General features: G+C 51.4%; 1 protein-coding gene across 6 annotated transcripts in view; it reads right to left on the bottom strand.

Moving 5' to 3' along the window:
• The window catches only part of TNS3 (tensin 3), a 223,066-nt gene that overhangs the window by 62,728 nt on the left and 138,538 nt on the right, over window positions 1-21,800 (bottom strand). For all 6 annotated transcript variants that reach the window (XM_055590657.1, XM_055590659.1, XM_055590655.1 and 3 more), the window contains one exon: window positions 2,626-3,885. In XM_055590657.1, coding sequence (XP_055446632.1) covers window positions 2,626-3,885 — 1,260 coding nt within the window. The remainder of the gene's footprint in view (window positions 1-2,625; window positions 3,886-21,800) is intronic.

Here is a 21,800-nt window from a genome sequence, read left to right as displayed (position 1 = left end):
GAAGGTCTCTGAAGATTAGTGCCCATGTTTATTTATACCTCATCCCCTGACATCACCATAGTTTTACAAGTATAGAATAAAACTAACAAATACCCAAGATTCCTAACAAACAGGAATGGATTAATAAACACTCAACTGAATTTGCATAATTAATAACCTAACATTCGCTGAAATTTTACAGGTCTGTTGAAGTATTCAAGTCCCTTCATTTTAAAAATGTCACTACTTTATAAGACCAGGAAATAGAAAAGATCTAAAATCAAAATTAAAATTCCAGTAATTACAGTGATGAGTTTATCAAGTAATTTAAGTATAGCTATCTAAAGGATGGAGGAGATGAAGGGACTTTCTAAAACCCCAGGCTCTATGTTCTACTGTTAAAAGACAGACGAGTCATTTGGGACTATGTTCCATCCACTGGAAAACAAATGAGCTAAAGGAAGCTGTCAGATGGTAACCTGAGCTTAGAATCCTTCCCTCTTTCATATACTCAGCCACCTCCAACCTTTTCCAAATCTCAAAGGAGGTTTTAATCCAAGAAAGAAAAAAAAAAGATTTCTGGTTTTAATTTTTCCAAGAAATTCCTTTTAAGTAGGTTTGGTGAGGTAAGAGACAGGATGCAGATAGCTTTGTTCCCACTGAAACTTTTTTTAAACTCAGAATCTCCTGAATGTATCTGACTAAATGAGTTCATATATCCAAATCATTCCATCTGTTTTATTGCTACAATTAACTACTCCAACAGCTACATATTCAAGTCTGATAACCTATTCCCAGAAGGTTCTCTCAGTTTTTCCCAACTCCCAAACTTCTGATATCCAAGGGCCCAGGTACTCAGGGAAAGGAAATGAATGTCACAGGGTGCGTGCGAGCTCAGTTTGCTTCAGTGGTGTTCCACTCTTTGCAATCCCATGGACTGTAGCCCACCGGGCTCCTCTGTCCACAAGATTCTCCAGGCAAGAATACTGGAGTGGGTTCGAACCTGCATCTTCTGCACGCAAGCGGATTCTTTCGCATCGAGCCACCAGGGAAGCCCGGATGTCACAGCATCATCACACTTATGATCCAGGTGCCCTTCAGGGGCTTGCTGACCAGCACTGCCTGTACCTTTCCACCCCCGGGGATGTGATAGGGTTTAATAGATGGAGCGAAGAGAAATTCAGAAACCACACCCTTAACCCAAAGCACACAGTCAGCCAACGCATAGCTAGACAGGACCGAGGTCTGCAAAGCTCAGGTTCCCCAAGAAACCACACCCTTAACCCAAAGCACATAGTCAGCCAACGCACAGCTAGACAGGACCGAGGTCTGCAAAGCTCAGGTTCCCCGAGCCATCTGGGACCTGGCTGGGTCTGAAATCCACCCTGTCTGACTGCAAAGCAGGCAGGGCCTCTGTGTGCAGCCACAGGGCTGAGTTCCGCTCTACTACGAACCACCTATGAGACCTTGGGCAGGCCACGTCCTGACACCTCTGGAAAATCAACTGTAAGACGGGATCTGTCCTTGCAGCTGAGGGGCCTGAGAAGATGAAAGGGCCAAGAACAATGCCAGCGGCAAGAGCAGCACTCCTGCCCCATCAGTGACCCTGGCTCAGCCCTCGGGGTTGGACTCAGGACTAGGAGGAAGCTACGGAATCCTTCCTTCATCCCGCCTCCCATCTTCACTTTTAGAGGCAGCATCCTTAGGGAAGCAGCTGACACCAAAGATGTGGATGCACACCGACATACCAACACAGGGAGGCCTGGTCTCACTGGTCACCACACTCTCGACCCCAAGGTGACCCCTGGGTCCTTGCAGCTCCACCCCTCCCTAAACCTCCCCAGACTTTAGCAGCACTCAGGTTTGGATACCTGATTTGGCCCATCTCCTCTGTGTGGAAGCTTCTATACATACACTCCCCCAATGTCCTCACATACTATTCCTTGACCCACTCTGTCCCAGTGCCCACAGCCTGCAGGGCATCCGCCCTGGTCCCACAGCCTGTGCCTCTCCAACATGGAGAGCCTATCACAGGCTAGAACCCAACACTTGCTCCCACATCCATTCAGCCATACACCCAGAGGTCATCTGTCTCCACTACAGCCACCCCCAGCCTTCCAAGGTCTCACAGCTGGGCAGGAAGGCCTGGCCCTGACTCTGCACAAGCCATGTTCTAAGAGCCTGCACAGTGCCTGCCTCCTGTGCAGCAGAGCCCCAAAGGCTGAAGGGTGCACAGGGACGCCCTCAGGGCCCGCATCCCTGCTGTGCTGGGGCTGCCGCTGGACCCTGCAGCCTGCTGTGGTGGCTGGGATCCTTACCAAGCCTCTAGGCCCCGACTCTCCAGAACCTACCCCTCCATCACTCCTCCCACTCCCCGCCTCCACCCACCCCATGACCCTCTCTCTCTAGCTCGAGCTTGCTGCCCCATGAACAGCCTCCCTACTCCCTGTGTGGCCAGCTCGTGGCCACCGTCCACACCTGAACAGTGTGGTCACTTGCCTGTCCTCACAAGACTGTGCCCAAGGCCCCAAGTGTCCTCCTCATTCCCCCCTTTCAGACTCTGTGACGAGCCCAGAGCTCTTCCATAAAACCTTATTCTATAAAACACACACAGGAAAGTGTGCATCCCATGAAACCCCAGCTCACCTTGCCTCACTGGGGCCCTGCCAGGGCCATCTCCTGTGTCCTGCAGGCGGCCACTGGCCCGTAGCCCGCCTGCCATGCCATCTGGGGGAATGGGGCCGTTGGCCTGGCTGCCCGACATGTTCATGTGGGTGGGGATGGGCTCAAAGGTGGGGTCCAGCTCCAAGATCAGCCTGTTGAGCTGTTCGATCGACTGGTCGATGTCCAGGGTGGGTGAGCCTGGGGACAGGTCTGTGCCCAGCTCTGGGCCAGCACCATTCACGACTTTGACATCTGGAATCCTGGGTTTGAAGGCTGCTTTGCCAGGAGGGGGTCTCTGTATATCGGGAGGATGTGGCCCAGGGCCTATGCCCCTCTGGACGGCCACTCTGCTGCTGGCCCCCCGAGTGGGGGTGAGCGGGACCCTAGGCTGTGTCTGCAGCAGGCCAGAACTGTCTGCTGCACCACGGCCGCTGAGCCTGGCCTCCCCGTCAGGGGCAAAGCTGTACTGGTGAGCGGCCACCATCTGCTGCTGGCGCACCCAGGTCTGCGTGGAGTAGCTGCTCGGCCCGTAGGCCTGCGTCTGGGCAGGCACAGAGGGCTTCCTGAGCACAGGCTGCGGCTGCTTGGGCTCGCGGCTCCCGAAAGCCCGCTCTCGCTCGAACAGGGGCTCCGCAGCGAGCCCCAGATCTGGGGCCAGAGCACCATGCTGATCTTCGCCGGCAGTGCTGCCGAATCCATCAGACAGGAGGGAGTTCTGGCTGCTCTGGTGGCAGGTGAAGGGGCTCAGGTGGGCTGACGGATGGCCCTCCGAGGAGGACAGGGTCCCGATGCTGTCCACGCTGTGCAGGTCGTGGCTGGGCATCTCGTCATCCAGGATGTCCGTCTCTCGGTCCTTGGGGGTGGTGTCTCCGTTCACGTGGACCTGGGCCGGTACAACGTGGCGGGTGCCGCTGTACTTGCTGCGAGCATCGCTCATATCCTTCAGGGGGCTTCCAGAATCCTCGAGGCCAAAGCCACTGAGCAACTGATCCAGCTCGGCCTTTTCCTGGGGGCTCAGGCCCCTCTTGGATCCGGGAGTCAGGTGCTCCTCAGTCCTGTCGGTCCTCACCGAGGCTGTGGAGTGGCCCGAGTCACTGCTGACAGAGAGGGTGTGATCGCTGTGGTCTGGGCTGCTGGCGGCCGGGACGGCGGGGGACCCACCTGGGACACTGGGATCTGAAGCGCTCTTCTTTCTCACCTTGGCGTAAAGACTGCCGTCCACGGGGCCCTGCGTGTGCAGCACTGGTGGGGAGAAAACGAGAGACAGACTGTAAGTCAAAGATGAAAAGGGGCTTTGGGCTCTTAGAACACATCTATATTTTGTCTGAACAAATAAACAAATTCATAACTTAGAATGCTCAGGGCCAAAGACTCTGCTAGAATCCAAAAATTCTACATATACTCCTGCGTAGCAAATGCCCACAAAGAAATCTGAATAATCAAACATCTTCAGGCCCTACCTTTTTATGCAAAGAGAAGGGTCATTTAGAGAATCTTTGGGCTTCTTCACACTCAGAGTCACCTTGCCTCGAGGGCTCACTGTTCATTTCATCTGTAGTATGAATGGTGAGCACAGCTCCACCCACAAGTCTCCAAGACTCAAGAATGGACTGTGCATATAAGACAGGACAGAGCTTCTGTCAGCACCTACAAGGCATCTTCCAGGGGCCTGGGTAACAAATCCTTAGTTAACTGAACATCTAACATAGGTGCCTGCTGTCCTCAACCTTCTGAGATCTGCCAAAATCTAAATATGTAGCTCAACAAAAAGAGAAAGCACAGAAACTGGTCTCCGGCATGCCTTCCTGGAAGTGTAGCATCTTTGGGCCAAGAAGGTGCCCACGAAGGCACAGCAGGACCTCAAAACACAGAGGGGTAACCACTGATCTCCATGCACAGGGACAGCCAAGGAAAACAAAATTAGGCCTCCAATGCAGATGAGAAAAGTGGAACCCTCTGCCACTATTATTAATTACGGCCTTGGCGGCGGCAGTCAACCACTCACTGGCTCACAACAAAGAGCTGGGAGGGCACTCAACAGCACAAGAGAGCTCGCGGTCAGCACCTCGCCACTGCATCCTCCTCTGCCTCCCTGTATTCCCAACTGTGAAACTGCAGGCAGACCACAATAACGGAGCCGCAGAGGGCTTGACCTGTGTCTGCGGCCCCGGGAGCCACTGCATTCCAGCGGCGACTGGGCCTGGAGCCGCTCTGAGGGACCCAGCTCTAGCCCTGATGTACTCCACCATCGGCAGGTTTCAGCTTTTTTAAAAAACACAGGGTTGACACTCCAGGACAGAGACCTGTGGGGTAACTTGGGCTGCTATGCTGAGAGCGCATGAGACTCCAGCTTCCTTCTTATCCCAACTGTGCACAAGAGGAAGAAGCAGAGCGAGAAGTGATGGGGGACACTGGACACAGGGATACAGGCTGGTATGAACCTAGGGACCCTCCTTTTAATGTAGTGCCTGGTGGGAAGGCTAGGGGGAGCAATGATACACAAAACACAGTAAACAAACCAAGTCTGCAAGACAGACAACTGGACGTGAGTGTCAAAGAGGCAGGAACTAGATGCAGCTGTAGGGTCGTTAGGGAATGGTGTCAGTGACAGCTGGTGGTCACAGAGCACCAATCACGGGGTATGCACTCAAGTGTATTTTCTCTGACTTCTAGCATATTCCCTTTGTAAAGATGAAGAATTGAGGCTGAAAGAGCATGAGTAACTTTCCCAGGTTGGGGAGCTGCTGTGAACTGCAGATGGGACCAAAACCCAGGTTCTCTGGCTCAGTAGGCTGGCGCCCCTGCTGCCCTGCCCCGTCCACAGAGAGGTGGCAGCCGGTCATGATGCTCTGCATGGCGGCAGTGAGTGACCTGAAGGTGCCGGGGAGGGGAGCTGCTGAACCCAGCTCCGCACACGAGGACCTCAGAATGAGCGCCCCAAGTTAGGGGACACCTGCAAATGTCACCCCTCCCGCTGTGAAAGGGAAAAACTGACCCACGTGTGAGTCACTAGGTCACCGTGTTTAGGATGTTCTGGGCTCATGCAGAACAGCCCGTGGGTGAAGTGGGAGCTGGAGCATAAGACAGATACCAGTTCAAGTCCTCTGCCCCAACCATGTACAAGCAGGCGGTGCCTGTGCCCTACATGAAACTCGAACACAGACACTGAAAGTCAGAGTACAGAGATAAGCAGCTTTCATCTCATTTCTTCACCAGCTGTGGCCAAGAAAATAAGGCAAGACCTGGGGAATCAGGTATTCCCCTTTTGCTTTGCTGAGTGAGCAGCAGAAGACACTTTGCTCCGTGAGAATCTCAATCCCCCCAGAGCGAAGGGGTGGACAGCGCCAGGCCCAGGGGTGGCCAGGGCAGAGCACTAGCCTCACAGCTGGCAGGGAGCTGGCAATGTCTAGAAACAGATGTCCATGCGTCCATGACTCCAGTCCTCCTCCCTCAATCTGAATGAAAACGGACTGGCACAATGAATTAAGGGAAAAAGGGAAGCCAAGAATGAGCTGTACAAAAATTCTTCTGATTTAAATTCAGGCACTGCCCCAAAGTGCCCGTTAATTATTTTGAGTAGGGCCCCGTGGCCAGCCCCACATGGAGAACAGTCCACAAGGGCCTGCAGGAAGTGGAACAGGGCAGGATATTCCCTTGGCTGCAGAGTTACGAGTAATCCCAATCTTACTGTTTTTATTAGTATTAGAAATCTTAAAATAATAATAAACACATTAAAAACAACTCGACTGCCGCTGACAAAACACCGGCTCTGTGTGAGGCCGGGCATGGAACATTTAGGCCTTGGTCTCATGGACCCTCAGAGCTTCGCAGGGTATGCAGTGAGGGATGGAGCCAAACCCCACCACAGACTCCTTTCTAAACTTCCTACCATGCGTGCAGGTTACTTTTTATGGTGGAAAACGTCCAGTACATTTTATATCTATAGGAAAAGTGTACAAACCAAATCAGTGAGCCCTCAAAGTCAGACCCGCCAAAACTTCTCAATCACTCTGTAGGAGCTTGAATCTTCCCAAAGGCAGCGCCAGGCCTCTGGGGGGCTGTCCAGGGGCCTCCCCGCTGCACCCACGCTTTATGATCCCGGGCTGTCGGGGGCAAGAAGGAAGAGGGGCCTCTGGCACCCACTGCCCCTGCCCTGCATTCTCCACAGAAGGACTCAGACTGAGTTTCCCTGAATCTGCAGGTGGGATTCTTGCTCTGCGTTTACTCTGTGCGTTCCTGGTCATGACATTTAGACTGCCCAAGCCCTTGATTTATAAAAGGGAATAAGCAGTATTATCTTTCAAGACACTTGTAAGAATTAGAGAACATATATAAAGAACACAGGCCCAGGGCTCCTACTATGTGAGTCCATGTGTGCTGTTTCTCAGTCATGTCCAATTCTTTGTGACCCCAGGGACTGTAGCCTGCCAGGCTCTTCTGTCCATGGGATTCTCCAGGCATACTGGAGTAGGTTGCTATGTCCTCCTCCAGGGGATCTTCCCGATCCAGGGATCAAACCCACATCTGCGTCTCCTGCATTGGCAGGCAGATTCTTTACCACTGAGTCACCAGGGAAGCCTAGACTCATATGAGTAGCCACACTTATTAAAAGCTCCTTCCATGGTGGACAAGGCCTGGCATCCCCTGACTGTGCTGCTTCACTTCTCTCCTGTTCACCACTCAGACCACAGCAGGCACACACATGCCCCAGGGCCTTTGCTCATGCCGCTCTCCACCTGCAGTGCTATCTTGGCTTGCTCTCTCACCTCCTCAGTGTGGATTCTTCTGACCTTCCTTTCTGTCCCTGCTGGGTGTTTGTCTGCAGCACGCACCTACGGCCAGATATACTGCAGACTTACCAATGTCTCCCCCACAAGAACATGGGCTCCTGGAGGGAAGGGATCTGTTTTTTGTATCTGGGGATACCTGTGGTATCCCCAGCATTAGGGACCCCCCAGTGGGTCCCGAGTACTGAGAGACTGAATGTTCTGGCTGCTTCTTACATGACAAAACCTAGGGAACTATTTTGGAAAGATGCTCTGCTGTCTTAGCAGGTAAAAAAAAACTAACGACAGCCAAATAAATAAACAAGGGTCTGATGGCAGAAGTGCCCACAGCCCTTGACCACCTGCAACACGAAGGTCTCCACTCCCAGACACCAAAACAACCTCTCCCCCAAGTAGACTGCACAGACCCACTTAGTGGGCCTTCAAATGCCACCCAATAAGACTGGGAAGGTGCGGAAGTCAATGTGAGGGTTTCAAAATGTCAATGAAAACAAGAGTTGTGAACCTAAACACGACTCAATGTGCCTATCAGATAGGCAGAGGCCCAAGGGACGTCTGAACGCTATGTGTGCGGCCGCAGGAACTGCGGGTGTGATAGGGTCCTGACATACAGTAGGTGCATAACAATGACACAGAATCTTTGCCACTCCCCGTCTCCTTCATCCTCCTGCCACCTGTGAGTCGGTTAGTTCCCACAGCTGCAGGGTGGGCAGGGTGTCCCCACCTATGTACAGTCCCTCTAAACCACACCTGGAGAAGAGTGACCTTGCCCACACTGCGCTGGAATTTTGTTTTCTGAGACCCCATGTGAAAACTGCAGGGTGAGAGCAATGAAAACAGAATCACCGGGGACAAAAGTTATCTGGGAGGCTTGGGGCAGGAAGTCATTGCATGACTGACTGCCAAACCCTCCATGGAAAATGAGACACAAGCCCTAACCCGTTCTGTGAAGCCCCTAAAACTGTGGTCAGTTTTCAAGGACATTCTGACATAACTGATGGCAAAGTACCCCTTTTAATGAGATCTGGAAAAGTGATGCAACAAGTAATTTTCAGAGAACTGATGAAGCCAAACTCACTTCTGTGATGCTTGGCAGGGCTGGGGCTGGGGTCCCACCACCGCCACCATCGCCAGCCCCCGGCAGAAGGGAGGAAGGGGCCCCTCAGGTGAAGGAGGCTTGGGGCTGTGAAGCTCTGCTCCACCACAGAACGCAGAGTGCTATCAGAGCCACTGGGTGGGTGAAGGGTGGAAGGCGGAGTCGTTCACTTCATCTGCCCCTTGCATCCTTTTGTATATTCAAATGACATGTTATAATTTTGTGCTTCCAGCTCATGGGGATTTTGAAGGGACTTAATCCTCATTCTGCAAATGGAGACCCCAATCTCCAGACTGGGATGTGAGCTTCCCAGGACCCCCAGCGTTTCTGCTGCAGATGCAAGAGAAGAGAGAGCCTCTACCTGTCCCAGTGCAGATCAACCATTCCCTGTGCCCCATCCCTTCCCACTGTCCCCACTCCGTTGAACAAAACCCAGAGCCCTTTCCAAAAGGTGGCCTGTGAGTTATCTGGTAATGTTTTCCCTGCAGCCAGGGCCTGGTTAAAAATCAAATGTAACTACAGCTCCGACTGCTCCCACTGAAAGACACACCAGGGAGGTTCTCATCTGGAAAAAAAAACAGAAGGAAGAAAAGAGCCAGAGGACATTCTCTGCCTCATTAAAGGGCAGAGGCTGCAGGACAGACTCGCCACTCTACCCCTGCTATCCCGTGACGATCCCCTGCCCACTCCCACCTGACTTTTGAGCAGGTGCTATCTCACAAGGAGGGAAAGGGACACCCCCAAAATATTTCAAAAGTAAGCAAAGAAAATGAAGAGGACAGGAAGAAAAATGAAAACATTCCTTCCCATCCTGGCTGAACACAGATTAACCAATGCCCACCTGTGCTCAAAGGTATGTGCTCACAGGTATGTGAAGAATTGGCCAAAGGGAAGGCAACATCTCAACTTCACCTCCATTCAAGTACCAACCACTTGGCCCCCCAAAAGGTGTAGAACTGATCTATACAAAGTTCAACTGTCCCCTAGCCCTGCTTCCAACAAAAAAATCGATTTGAAACAAAAGAGAAAACCTGATAGATACACTAAGCTTGCTGAAATCTTTCTTTCTTTCAAATACTGAATCAATGAATCTTATGTTTTACCTTTGTGAAAGGTTTGCTTTAAAAAGTAACTTTTCATTTCAAAAGCACCAACAGTATCTTCCCTGCAAGTCTTCACTGGAGAAAAACAGAAAACTCCTCTCCAGGAAATGTCCATGAGCGTTTACTAAGCACTGGCCATGGCTGCCAGTTAGTTGTTAATGGAGACTGAAATGGAATACTCAGCAGAGTCCCGATGATGTGCTGGGACGAACCAGCCCGGGGAATACAGAGAGGAACAAGAGGAGACGGAGGGCATCAGGCACATCTCATGGCATCAGATGGGTCAGCAGAGACAGAAAGAAAGAGCAAGACTGCAGGAAGGGGTGTTTCCAGGAGCCGCTGCTCTCAGGTGTGGCTACATCCAGGTGAGGTTACAAAGAATCGTTATTTTTCTCATCAGTGGAGGACAGAACACAGGAAACAGCCCTCTCCTGCAATAGGGCTGACATTCTAAAGACAGAGGTTCTTTTTAAGAATCTCCTCTATGCCAGGACGGGCTTTCCAGGTGGCCCTAGTGGTAAAGAACCCTCTATAAGATGAGAAAACAGAAGCTCAGAGAGGTTATGCTAACATTTAATATAATAAAGGGTTACTGGAATCATCTGGAATGCAACTCTACCTCTGTTTCACTCCCAAATCCATGCTTTCTGTTTTTTTTTAAAACACTGGAATTCTAAACCTGACCAACCACTTTAATGTGAAATTAACAATTTAATTTTGGAAAGGAATTTGCCTAAATATTTTCTTTTCAATTCCCTCTCTCCCTCTCTCTCTCTCACACACACACTCCTTAGAAACTACTTAATCACTCTGCTTTCCTCCCTAACTCCCGAAATGGTCCGCTGTCGGGACAGGAGCCCGTGTTCTCAGGCTGCTGGGTTGATGATGGCAGTGTTATGTCTGTTTCCTAGGCTGCAGTAGCGGGAGCTCATGGCAGGCTGTGCATTTCTGTCCTAAAAATTAAGGAACTGTTCCTGGGTGGACCACTCAGTACCCACCCACCGTGCCCACCACACCCACCACACCCACAGCCACTTGGGAGCCCTGATAAAGGAAAGGCTCTCCACCCACCCTGACTCACTAGGAGACAGGCTGTGTCTCTGGGCACAGCCTGCTGACCACTGTCAGTCACTTCTACTTACTGCGGCAACTGCACATGAACCATCTCCAGCTCGCTCTAAACCTCTACTTGAGGCCACTCAGCTAAACCAATTCACTCTATCAGAAAGACCCAATACCAGAACCTATACGTCCCCATGGAAGTCTTATAACCGCAGTCATCCCTGGAACAGTGTCTGAGAAGAAAGAAAGAAATGATGCCATTGTCTGCATCCACATCCAAGGTACTGAGAGAGAAACCAGACTCCAAAGACTTCAACTGACATCCCGGGGAGAGATCAGGGTGGGAAATGGGCTCAGGGAGAGCAGGCTGTGGCAAAGGGCCATCAGGGATGAGTGGGGTGACAGAAATGTTCTTACTGTGGCTGTGATGGGAGTTTCAGGGCAGGAAGTTAAACTCCTGGAACTGGGCAGTAAAGAGAGTGAACTTTACTGTATGTAAATTATACCTCAATGATTCAAAAGATCATGGATTCAAGACAGAAATGAGGCTCACAGTGCAATGGGCCCCTGCTGTGTCCACCTTTCCCCCCTCCCCTCTCCCCTCTTCATCTCTTCTGACTCTACTCCCCACCTCTCCACCCCCCACTCCTTGAATTCCTCCACCTTCTCCCTCTCTTCCAGGATCTTCCTTCCTCTTCCTAGACTCAATGAGATAGTGGAGAGTTCTCTTGTCTTCAGTATAGCTGTCAGGGTCCCTTTGTGCCCCACCCCCACCCCCCGCCTTGTGACATAAAGCTTGTTTTAAGTTTTTCACTGGAGCGATTTAGTGCACATTCTCAGTCCCCCTCTAGACTTTCTGGCATAATCCACCTGGGTGTGAATCCTAATTAAAAATCCTGCCCACAGCTGTGTGACCCTGGGTGAGTTACTCAACCTCTCTGAGCTCCACTTCCCTTATTGGAGAAGTTGGCTGGCAATGGGGTCCTTGATGAGGTTTGCCCAGGATCATCCTAGTGATTCAGGGAGACCAACATAAAGGGAAGAGAAGAGGCAGGTGCTGAGTGGACACTGTCTCTGCAAGTCCCCACATCTCCAGCCTAGAGCCCGGGGAATAAGAGTGTCTCATGGGGTCCCGTAAAGGAGTATTCTTAACTCAGCCTAACTGACCTCACACTTCGGAATTATGTTGAAGAACTGCTTTTTAATAGAGATCTAAAGTAAAAGATGGAATTTTAAAAATACTATTTGAATTCTATAAGTCATCTCATGTGGGGCACAGTAGGGCCCTCCAGCTGCCTATGCAGGCCACCTCCAGCTCTCACCAGCTGTGCAACACTGCTCAAGCCACCTAATCCGCTCTGCTTCTCAGCCTCCTCTGGGACTAATAACCACAAAGACAAAAGCAGTTAGCAGTAAGCTAGCTGAGTGACGCCAAGGGCCTCTGCATTGTCTTGGTGGATTCATCACAAACTCGCTTCTGCTGAATCCAGGCAGTTGTGGGGGCCTCATCCCATTCCACAGGGCCCAGCAGCAGGATGAGCAACACTTTGGCAGATCTTTCAAAGCATCCCCAGGGTCCTTCCTCGCCTCTGTACCTCTCAGGCCCCTCACCCAGTTAGAGACCATCTCTCCCAAACGTGCTGCATCAGCTCTGATTGACCAGTGTGGGAACCTGTGATAAATTGCCCAGCTTTAAATTCTGAGGACGGGCCCTGGAGCATTGGCCCAGCACTGCAAGACATCCAGAAGCAGGCGAGCATCTCAGTGCCTGCTGTGTGGCGTGCAGGCAGAGGGGGCACCAGGGCTCCAGTGTCTGAGGCATGGGGAGGACCGCCAGAGAGCAGGGCCCCTGGAAGGGGGATGGGCCCCGAGCAGGAGGCCGGGATGAGCGGGGTCAGTGACCCTCCATGACCCCTGGCCAGGAAGGGAAGGCTCTGGGAGTGTCCCAGGGACGCCTCCTCTCAGGGGCCTGTGGGGGCCTCAGGACCTTCAGGATCAGGAGAAACACCCAGGCCTGGCCAGTGTCCCTCACAGGAGGGTCCCTGTCATCTCACTGAGTCACTCACGCTGAGATCTCTCTTTTTCCACTTGGACGTTTATAACTGCAGCATTTATAACCTCTCAGGAAACACAGCACGCTTTTATTTTACTGCAGTGGGGTTCCGCCTCTCGGCTAATTAAAGGCTCCCTTGCGTGTATACTGAACTAGTTCCTATTCCAAACAAATCGAGAGCTAAGAAAGGATGGCCACACTGGGACCTCTGAGAATTCGACCTTTAGTCCACAACAGCACAGATGGGTGACTGGGCTGTCCCAGGTGAGATGAAACGTGCCATTCTCTTCTAAACAAAAGACAGACAATGCTATGAGCAGCTCAGAACCCCAGGGCTGTGAAAGCCTGGCCCGAGCTCTCCTCAGGCCAAGTTCCAGAAATAACTCCATGTAGCATGGAACTTCTCTGGACATTCCATCTCACACCTCGAGAGCAAACACCCGCCCAAAACCCCAAACCCAGTATTGTCCCCCTGAATGCCAGGCAGGGAGGCACCTGGCCTGCCAAGGGGAACGGATGGAAATCGCTCCCTTGGGAGCCAAGTCGGGCTCTGTGTAAATGTTTTCTAAAACCGAGGCAGGCTATAAATTCTCAGAAAAAAATAATGAGAGCAGGGGGAGCGGGGTGTTCCAGCCAGAGAGGCACATGGCTCATGGAAAGGGACGTGCCAACAGCAGGGCCCATGTCTGGGACGCTGGAGCCACACGGATTCCAAGCGCTCCTGGCAGTCCTCTGGGTGAGGCCCGGAATGCGGTGATAACAGAGGCCAGGCTTCACGGTGGGGCTGTGGCAGGCGTGTCCCAGCCACGGCCACCGTGCCCCAGACAGCAGGCACAAACAACACCGGCGGGACACTCCCAATGGGGGCCCCTCTCCTGTCCAACAAACACCCCAGCTGGGACCATCCCATCAAGGGCACTTACCTTGGCACCTGATTCCCTCCCAGGCACTCGTCACTGTAGAAACACGCCTGAGCCCCAGCTGGCCAGGGAAACAGGAGGCCCTGTGGCCCACTCAGAAGTCACCTGAGCCAGCCAGCCACGGAGCGGACCGTGAGCTTCTGCATATAAACTTTACCTCAAACCATCACTGACCCTCCAAAGGCAGAAGCAGCTAAGACTTCTCTCATCTGCAAATAAACAGTCCTCTGCCTGGCCTTCCTTCTTGCCAGGTTAAAGCTGCTGTTCTGCTCATCACTTACCACCGGACATCCTCTCCCCTAGCAGAAGCCACACACACACACACACACACACAGACACACACAGACACACTCCCTGCTTACCTTGCTTCTAAACAGCCCTGTAGCTTGTTTAGCCCACAGCCGTTGGACCCCTGAAGGAAGCCTTCAACCCCAGAACATAGCATCCCGGGGTGGGGGTGTGTCTCCCCTGCCAACGACCCAGCCTTGCTCTCCAGGCAGTACAGAAGGTAGAAGATCTTGTTAGCTAAGAAAGGGACTTTGGTTCCACCAAAAAAGGCCAGTGCAATGTAAACACGTGGGTGGGGTTTCCTGCAATCAGGTTTAATGAAATTTGAACCCTGGAGGCTGAGGAGGCGGGGAAAGGGCTTCTACTGGAGAGCCACCCAGCTAGACCTGTGCTCACGCCAAGGCTTCTCAGCTGCCAAACTGACGGGTGGAGCCAGCACCACCTGCGCCGGTTTACAAACCAGTTTCAGCATCACTTGTGCTCTTCAGCTACAGTCTTCACCTGTGAAGTCTTCACCTTACAGTCTCCATGTCCTGGGACTGTGTCTCTCTCTCAAGCTCGACATGGCCAAGTTCACTGTCAGTGTTAACTGCACATGGCCCATCTTTCAGTGTTTACTTGCACACCCAGACTTCCACGTTCTGCCCAGCAGCGCCTCTGCACCTCAGGCCTCTTTGCATGCAATTTAGGTGGGCTTCAGACAACAGTTTACCCCTCTGCTTTGACTGCTTGTTGGTCAAAACACAGCAACACGCTCTGAGCCTTAAATGAATGTAACACACCAGAGCAAACAAGCAAAGCTGTTTGGACGCCTCACAAATGTCACCACTCAATCAGCCTGAGAGGGAATATAGTCAGCACATCACAGACACAGATTTCTCCAACAAACCCCCAAATGGCCACCAAGGCACAGGTTATGTCTGTGCTCAGGAGAAAACATCTGTTTTACTGTGGGACATAAAGCACTTCTTGTGCAAGAAGGTCTACTCAGTTTGGTGCTCAGTAAGGGTCCTAACCAATCCCCATTCCTATCAAGGGAACTGACAGGACTGTGCCCACCCTGCAAATTACACTCTCACTGCAATCAAGAAAGCAACTAAGCTGAAAGAAAGTGAAATTTTCTCGGTCATGTCCAACTCTTTGCGACCCCATGGAGTTCTCCAGGCCAGAATACTGGCGTGGGTAGCCAGTCCCTTCTCCAGGGGATCTTCCCAACCCAGGGACCGAACCCAGGTCTCCTGCATCACAGGCGGACTCTTTACCAGCTGAGCCATCAAGGAAGCCCAAGAATACTGGAGTGAGTAGCCTATCCCTTCTGTAGCAGATTTTCCCGATCCAGGAATTAAACTGGGGTCTCCTGCATTGTAGGCAGATTCTTCACCAGCTGAGCTACCAGGGAAGCACAGAAAGCAACTAACTGATCACACAACACTTTTCTTCAAAGAATTCACATCAAAATAAAAAAATTAGAAACAGAAATCTGAAAGATCTGGTTTGAGGACGGAGACCAATGGTCCCTACCATGTTATAGCCAAGGCCGTGCCCAGAGGGGGTCCCAGTCTCCTACAGGACAGAGTCTTAAAATCAGACTTTTGCACCCCAAAGCTGACAACTGTATGAAAAAACAGAATAAGGTACCAACAAAGAGGAAAACAAATCTGTACACTGGCCAGTGGTCTCTTTTCTCCATTTCTAACACAAAGAACCTGCACGACTAGTTGTGTGTCAAAAGGAGGCTGGCCTTTCATGAGGCTCATTTTCCCACTGTGTGGGGTGCAGGGTGGGTTTTCCTCATGTTGGCAGCGGCTTCACAAGGAGCTGGGACAGCCTTCATGAATGACAGCAACTGGCACCAGCGAGGCCTTCAGATCTTGGCAGTCATGCTGTTGCCAGCCTCTAATACTCGTGCCCAAAACACCGTCATATTCCCTCCGCTCCTACCTGTGGGTTTCAATCACATAGAGCCCATTCAGGCTATTCCTGTCAACTTCTCCTGAAACAACGTGGTCTTGTGAGGCTCTGCTGATGTGTGGCCAAAAGCAGTTCTGCAGCTCAGTGTTTTGACAGGCTTCAGAACTTTCCACTGTACTGAGATGGAATTTTGTGCATGAGATTACATAGCTAACACAGAAAAGACTTGATGGGTTTCCTGAATATTCCTGGGAGTAGTTGGCAAAGTGGGACAGGAGACCCTCAGAAGGTTCACTGTGATTCCAGTGTGAGACCCATAAAGACAGAAGAAATAACCAGAAAAGGAAAACCAACTAGGACTAAAAGAAGTGGAAATTTCACAAAGTAGTAGAAAAGATGGGCAATAAAAGAACAGCCTAAGGCCAAAATGTGTACAAGAAGGTTCATTGTACAGGAGGAAAAAAGGTGGAAAAAGCCCAAATGCTCACCTGCTGATGAATGGATCAGCACACTGAGGTCTAGTCACACTCTGGAACAGTATTCGGCCATAAAAAAAAGGAGTGATGTACCAAAACTGAATGAACCCTCAAACCATCACGCAGCGTGAAAGACGCCTGTCCTGAAAAGCCACACACTGCAGGGTTCCACTCGCATGAAATGTCCAGATGAGGGGAATTCACAGAGAAGGAAGACGGGGGGTCTCCTGGGGCTGGAGAGGGAGGGCTGGGGAGTGACTGCCAGGGGGTTTCATTTGGAGCTGACAGAAATGTTCTTTACTTAGAAAGTGGTAACAGTTGCCTGGCCAGACCCAGCCCCAGGACCATGGAGGAGCACCAGCCCACCATGAGGCTGGGAGAGGTACCTCTGTCCTCACCCCACAGCAGGCCATCTTCACCTCCATCCAAATCTCCTTTCCCTCTAGAAGACCATGCTTTCCCTCCAGCTCCTCCTGAGGTGCCTGCTTGGACTCCCAGAGCTACAGGACATAAAGTCTGACCCCAGAACACCCCCTCATTGCCACAATTCACAGTTGCCAAGAGAGCATCACAGTAAATGACAGAGACCCCACCTTTTTTGAATAAAGAATAGGCACATGATAACTGTCTCTAAAGAGACAAAATAAAGAACGTTCCCAGTTGCCCCCTTTTACAAAACACCTCCCTTTTCCTTTAATTCACGGGGAACTTTTCTCTCCGGTTTGCAGCATTTTCCAAAGGTAGTCTGTTATAAAGTCACAAATATGGGATCTGAAACCTCCCCTCCCCACCCTACATTTGTTGAGTCTGAAGAGATGGGAGGCAGGGTGATAGTGAAACCACATCAGGCAAGAGGTGGAAGGAGGAGCAAGATTGCGTGCGTGTGTTGTGGAGGCGGGTACCCACGAGTATGTGCATCCCGGGCCTCTCCTCCTCAGGCTTTTGGTTCTGGTTGTTAATATGAAGTTTGTAATCTTTCCTGAATTGGTGATGTCGCCAAAGTGTTGGAGCCCTAACTTGGCAGAAAGGCACCTGCAGGCTCTGCAGGGAATATTGCAACCCTGCCTGCTACTGAGAAAGTTCTCCACATGGAAGGCATAGAAGGAAATTCACCAGGTTTGGTCTGAGCTTAATCCATGCAGCCAATGTGCAAGTGTCCAGGCTGGGAGGGAGGTGGAGGAGCAAGCCGGGGGAGGTGGGGGGCACGACTGAGATGCAATTCGGTAAAAGTGAGTCTGTGAGACCTTTCAAAGAAGGGAATAGGAACAAACTCTTTGCCATGCCATATTTACACACTCTCTGAGCTCACACTCGTGTAGAAGTTGTGTGACTTGGGGCCTTAGGGAGACCAGAGGGTCAGGTCCACTTCTAGTTTCATCTTTCGGAAAACCCACTGGCAGGCAGAACTCAGGTGCTGGTCCCCAAGGCAGAACGCCAGTGAGTCCAGAGATGTGCACTCCAGAGCCAGGATGCAGGGCATGGGCAGGCCACCCAGGGAGCCACTGCTAAAGCAGGTGCAGCATCAAAGGGCAGAAGCAATGCCGACACTGGTCATAAAGGACAGGAGGAAAGTGAGAGCCGGATAAACATGCCCTTGGCTGAAGCTGAGGGCATGTCCACAGCCACCTTCCTTTCATACCCCTACCCCAAGCACAGGACATGCTCACTCCCAGGGTGGGTTCCACAGCTCGAGGGATGTGGGCAGGTTGGGAGCCAAGGACCCCAGTGAAATCAAGCCAACTCTCAGTGCTTCTGTTCACTAGCTGTCCTGGGATAATGCTACTTAAGGCCTCCAGCCATCGATGGCAGGCTGTGTGTGTGTATTAGTCATTCAGTCATGTCCAAGTCTTTGCAACCCCATGAACTGTAGCTCACTAGGCTCCTCTGCCCATGGAATTCTCCAGGCAAGAATACTGGAGTGAGTGGGTTGCCATTCCCTTCTCCACCCTCTCAGGTAGGAAGGCTAGGGGTCCCCAAGAGGAGCAAATAAACTGCAAGTAGGTCACGACTTGCAGCTGCAACCTTTCACTGGGAGGCTGACATGGGCTAATTCATGCAAACTCGTCCAGATGACATGAATTTCAAGTCAATTTCTCTGCACCACTGAGATGGCAGTTCAGGGCCAGTTATGACTCATTAACAGGCTCCAACATAGCACTCGCTTTTCTGACAGGATCCAATCCACTTCAAAAAGTTAACACCCAAAGGACTTTATGGTTCCCAGCACTAAAGGTGAGACTCTTGTATTTCAGATTGAAAGTGAAAGTGAAGTCATGTCAGACTCTTTGCGACCCCAAGGACTGTAGCCTACCAAGGCTCCTCCTTCCATGGGATTTTCCAGGCAAGAGTACTGGAGTGGGTTGCCATTTCCTTCTCCAGGGGATCTTCCCAACCCAGGGATTGAACCTGGGTATCCCGCATTGTAAGCAGACACTTTACCATATTTCAGATTAGATGAAGCTATTGCTCTCCATCCCAATCACTGCCCGAAATCCCTTATCAAAACAGGATTAACTCCAGGTCACGGGTTCACACCTGGAAGGGGACCTGCAAGGCCAGGGAGCTGGAGGCTTAAAATCAAGAGAGGACAGGAAGGTGCTTCCTGAGATCTGAGCAAGGTGCCATTGACATTTGACAGCTGGGCTGTATTAAAGCAGTTACTCTGCTCTGAACCATCAAAGCAAGCAATGTGAAGGAAAGTTTTGCAGGATGCAGGATCTAAAGCAATTCTTCTCAGTCTGGGTACAAAGAGTAGAAGCATTCAGTGAGTGGCTACACTGGCCAGACACTGATGATGCAGCCACTACATTCCAGAAGCTCAGCCAGCAGCATTCCCATTCTGCCAGGGAGGAGCTTGGCCTTGGACAGAGAGCAGAGCCAGGACCTAAGGTCTGATCTGCCGGATTCCAGTGGACCCTCTTTTGGATAAGTCACCAAGGTATGCTTTGCTTTTCCAAATCTCAACACCTGACAACAGTTTCTGGGGAGAAATACTTTCAAATACATTTTCAAAGTATGCATGCATGCTAAGTTACTTCATTTGTGTCTGACTCTTTCTGACTCTATGGACTGTAGCCCACCAGTCTCCTCTTTCCATGGAATTCTCCAGGCAAGAATACCGGAGTGGGTTGCCATGTCCTCCTCCAGGGGATCTTCCCGACCCAAGGTTCGAATTCATATCTCTTGTGTCTCCTGCATTGGCAGGCGGGTTCTTTACCACTAGCGCCGCCAAATGGCAACATCTAAATATCACAGCTTGATCCAGAACTTGTAACTGCACACACCTGTGGCCAGTTCTTCGGAACCCAACTTGTCCTCACCAGCAGCCTGACTGCCGGCGGCTCAGTAGAGAGTCCTGCATGGGACACTAACAGGACTGGGCCTTATTGTATAAGTGATAAATCAGAGGCCCCTTTTCTGCAGCCTGCCCCCATGGAGCTCTGGGGCAACTGTGGTTTCCTGGAGGCCAAGTCTGATTGGCCAATGTTTATTGGGCAGTGACCTGAAGTATCAGAGCCCTAACCTGGGGGACAGTGGCCCCTGTCTATGCAACCTTGGATCCACGAGCTTTCCCTGTGGCCAGAAACGCACTCGTTGGTTAAAGCCAGGAACAGAGGAAAGGAGGGGCACAGCAAGGCTTCATGCCCAACCATGGGCTGTGCTGCAGGCCTCACTCTGGTCCAGGGACCAGCAGGTCTTCAGCTGGAAGGACGAGGTTTGCACCAAATAGCAGGGGGGTCAAACAGGCCCAGACTCGGGTCCCACTTCCACAGTCTCCATCCTGCACGATCTCGAACACACGGCAAATCACTCAGCTTCACCTGTGACCACCAACAGTGCACAGGCCCAGAAGGCTACCAGGACCCCCTCACCAAAGCCCAGCTTTTGATTTCTCTTGGGTACCGCCCCCTTTATCTCTAAAATGGGTCACAGGGTCTTATGTGGATCAAATAAAATAGCACGTGAGAGGCTCCAGTAGGCTGCCCCACTGTCCACCCCCACCCTCCATTTCTCTCCTTGAGACAGCGAGAGTCCTATGAAATACTGATGAGGCAGTGGGAGCCCCAGATCCCCTCCGGGCCACAGAACTGGGAGCAGAGAACTGAGTCTCCATGATGAAGCCAGGACATCTGGAATCAAGTGCCCACACATGAACGAGTTCACGGCTGGTGGAAGAGGCACACTTTGCTCAGACATAACAGGGGTTCGAGGTCCTTGACTGAAGGTCACTGCAGAGGGTCCATTCCAGGACAGCAGAGATAAACACAGTTTAGGTCAGTGTGTGTGTGTGTGCACGCACGCGTGTGTGTGTTTTAACCAGTAGGGACTAGAAATGGAAGTGCACACAGAAGGGAGGGCCAAAAGACATCATTTTCTAGCCAAAACCATACGCTGCCAAACCTTCCTTAACCCCAGAGAGTTTTGCCCTGAGGGAAGCATGGCTGAGATTGCTTCCCGCCAGCCAACGCCCCCCCCGCCTTCGCAGGAGTGGGGGGGCCAGTGGTGCCCTCCTCCAGGAACCCAAGCCAGGGACTGAGGCTCCAAGTGACAGCTAAGGGCACTGGGAATGAGGAATGAGTTCACCAATGCAGGTCAACCCCACAGAGGAGCCTGGAGAGTTGGGAGATGGAGGGAACCTCAGGAAGGGTAATGATTCCACGTGAGGGGAACTGCATGTTTTGTGGAAGGTGGCTGTGCAAGAATCTGCAGGGCCTTGGCAGCAGGGGCCATCCACGCAGCACCTACAACAGTGAGAACTCAGAACCCCCCGTGAGCTCCACTGGGAGCAAGTGTAACTGACGAGGGGTCAGATAGGGGTAGGAAATTAAGAGGTACACACTATTACATATAAAATAAATGTGCCATGAGGATATATTGCACAGCATAGGGAAAATGGCCAATATTCTATCATAACTATAAATGGAGTATAATCTTTAAATATTGTGAATCATGATGTTGTATATCTGTAACTTGTATAATATTGTAAATCAGCTATACCTCAATTTTGAAAAAAAAAAAAAAAGTAGATTTGCAAGGTCTAAAAGAAACATCGAAAGCAACTGGGACCCCCAGATGGAACACAGTGTGGTGAATGAACCGGGCATGGGAATGGCGCTTCGAGGTGTGGACAGAGGCTTGACACACAGCACTTAGAAACCATGCCTGAAGTACAGGAGTGATGAGGGTTTCACCTCTAGACAGCAGGATGCTCTGCATCACAGAAATACTGACATGGCCCCAGACTCTCCAAGTGGACAAGCTGAGGCGCCTCGTGCCCGCCCTGACACCGAGTAGACCACAGACATCCCCGGCCGGTCCCTGCAATCCCAGCGATGCACAAAGATGGGCACACATGGAGTTACCACCACGACACTTGCTTTTGGCTATTTAATGTCTGGACAGAACTAACTGGACAAAATTGTTTTCACTGTCTCTCCCAAATCAGGTCTGTTCACAGTTT

The sequence above is a fragment of the Bubalus kerabau genome, chromosome 8 (genome assembly GCF_029407905.1).
Source record: "Bubalus kerabau isolate K-KA32 ecotype Philippines breed swamp buffalo chromosome 8, PCC_UOA_SB_1v2, whole genome shotgun sequence".
In the NCBI taxonomy this organism is placed as follows: domain Eukaryota; kingdom Metazoa; phylum Chordata; class Mammalia; order Artiodactyla; family Bovidae; genus Bubalus; species Bubalus kerabau.
The sequence above is the reverse complement of the archived record's forward strand: the minus strand, read 5'-3'. Positions and strand labels throughout refer to the sequence as shown.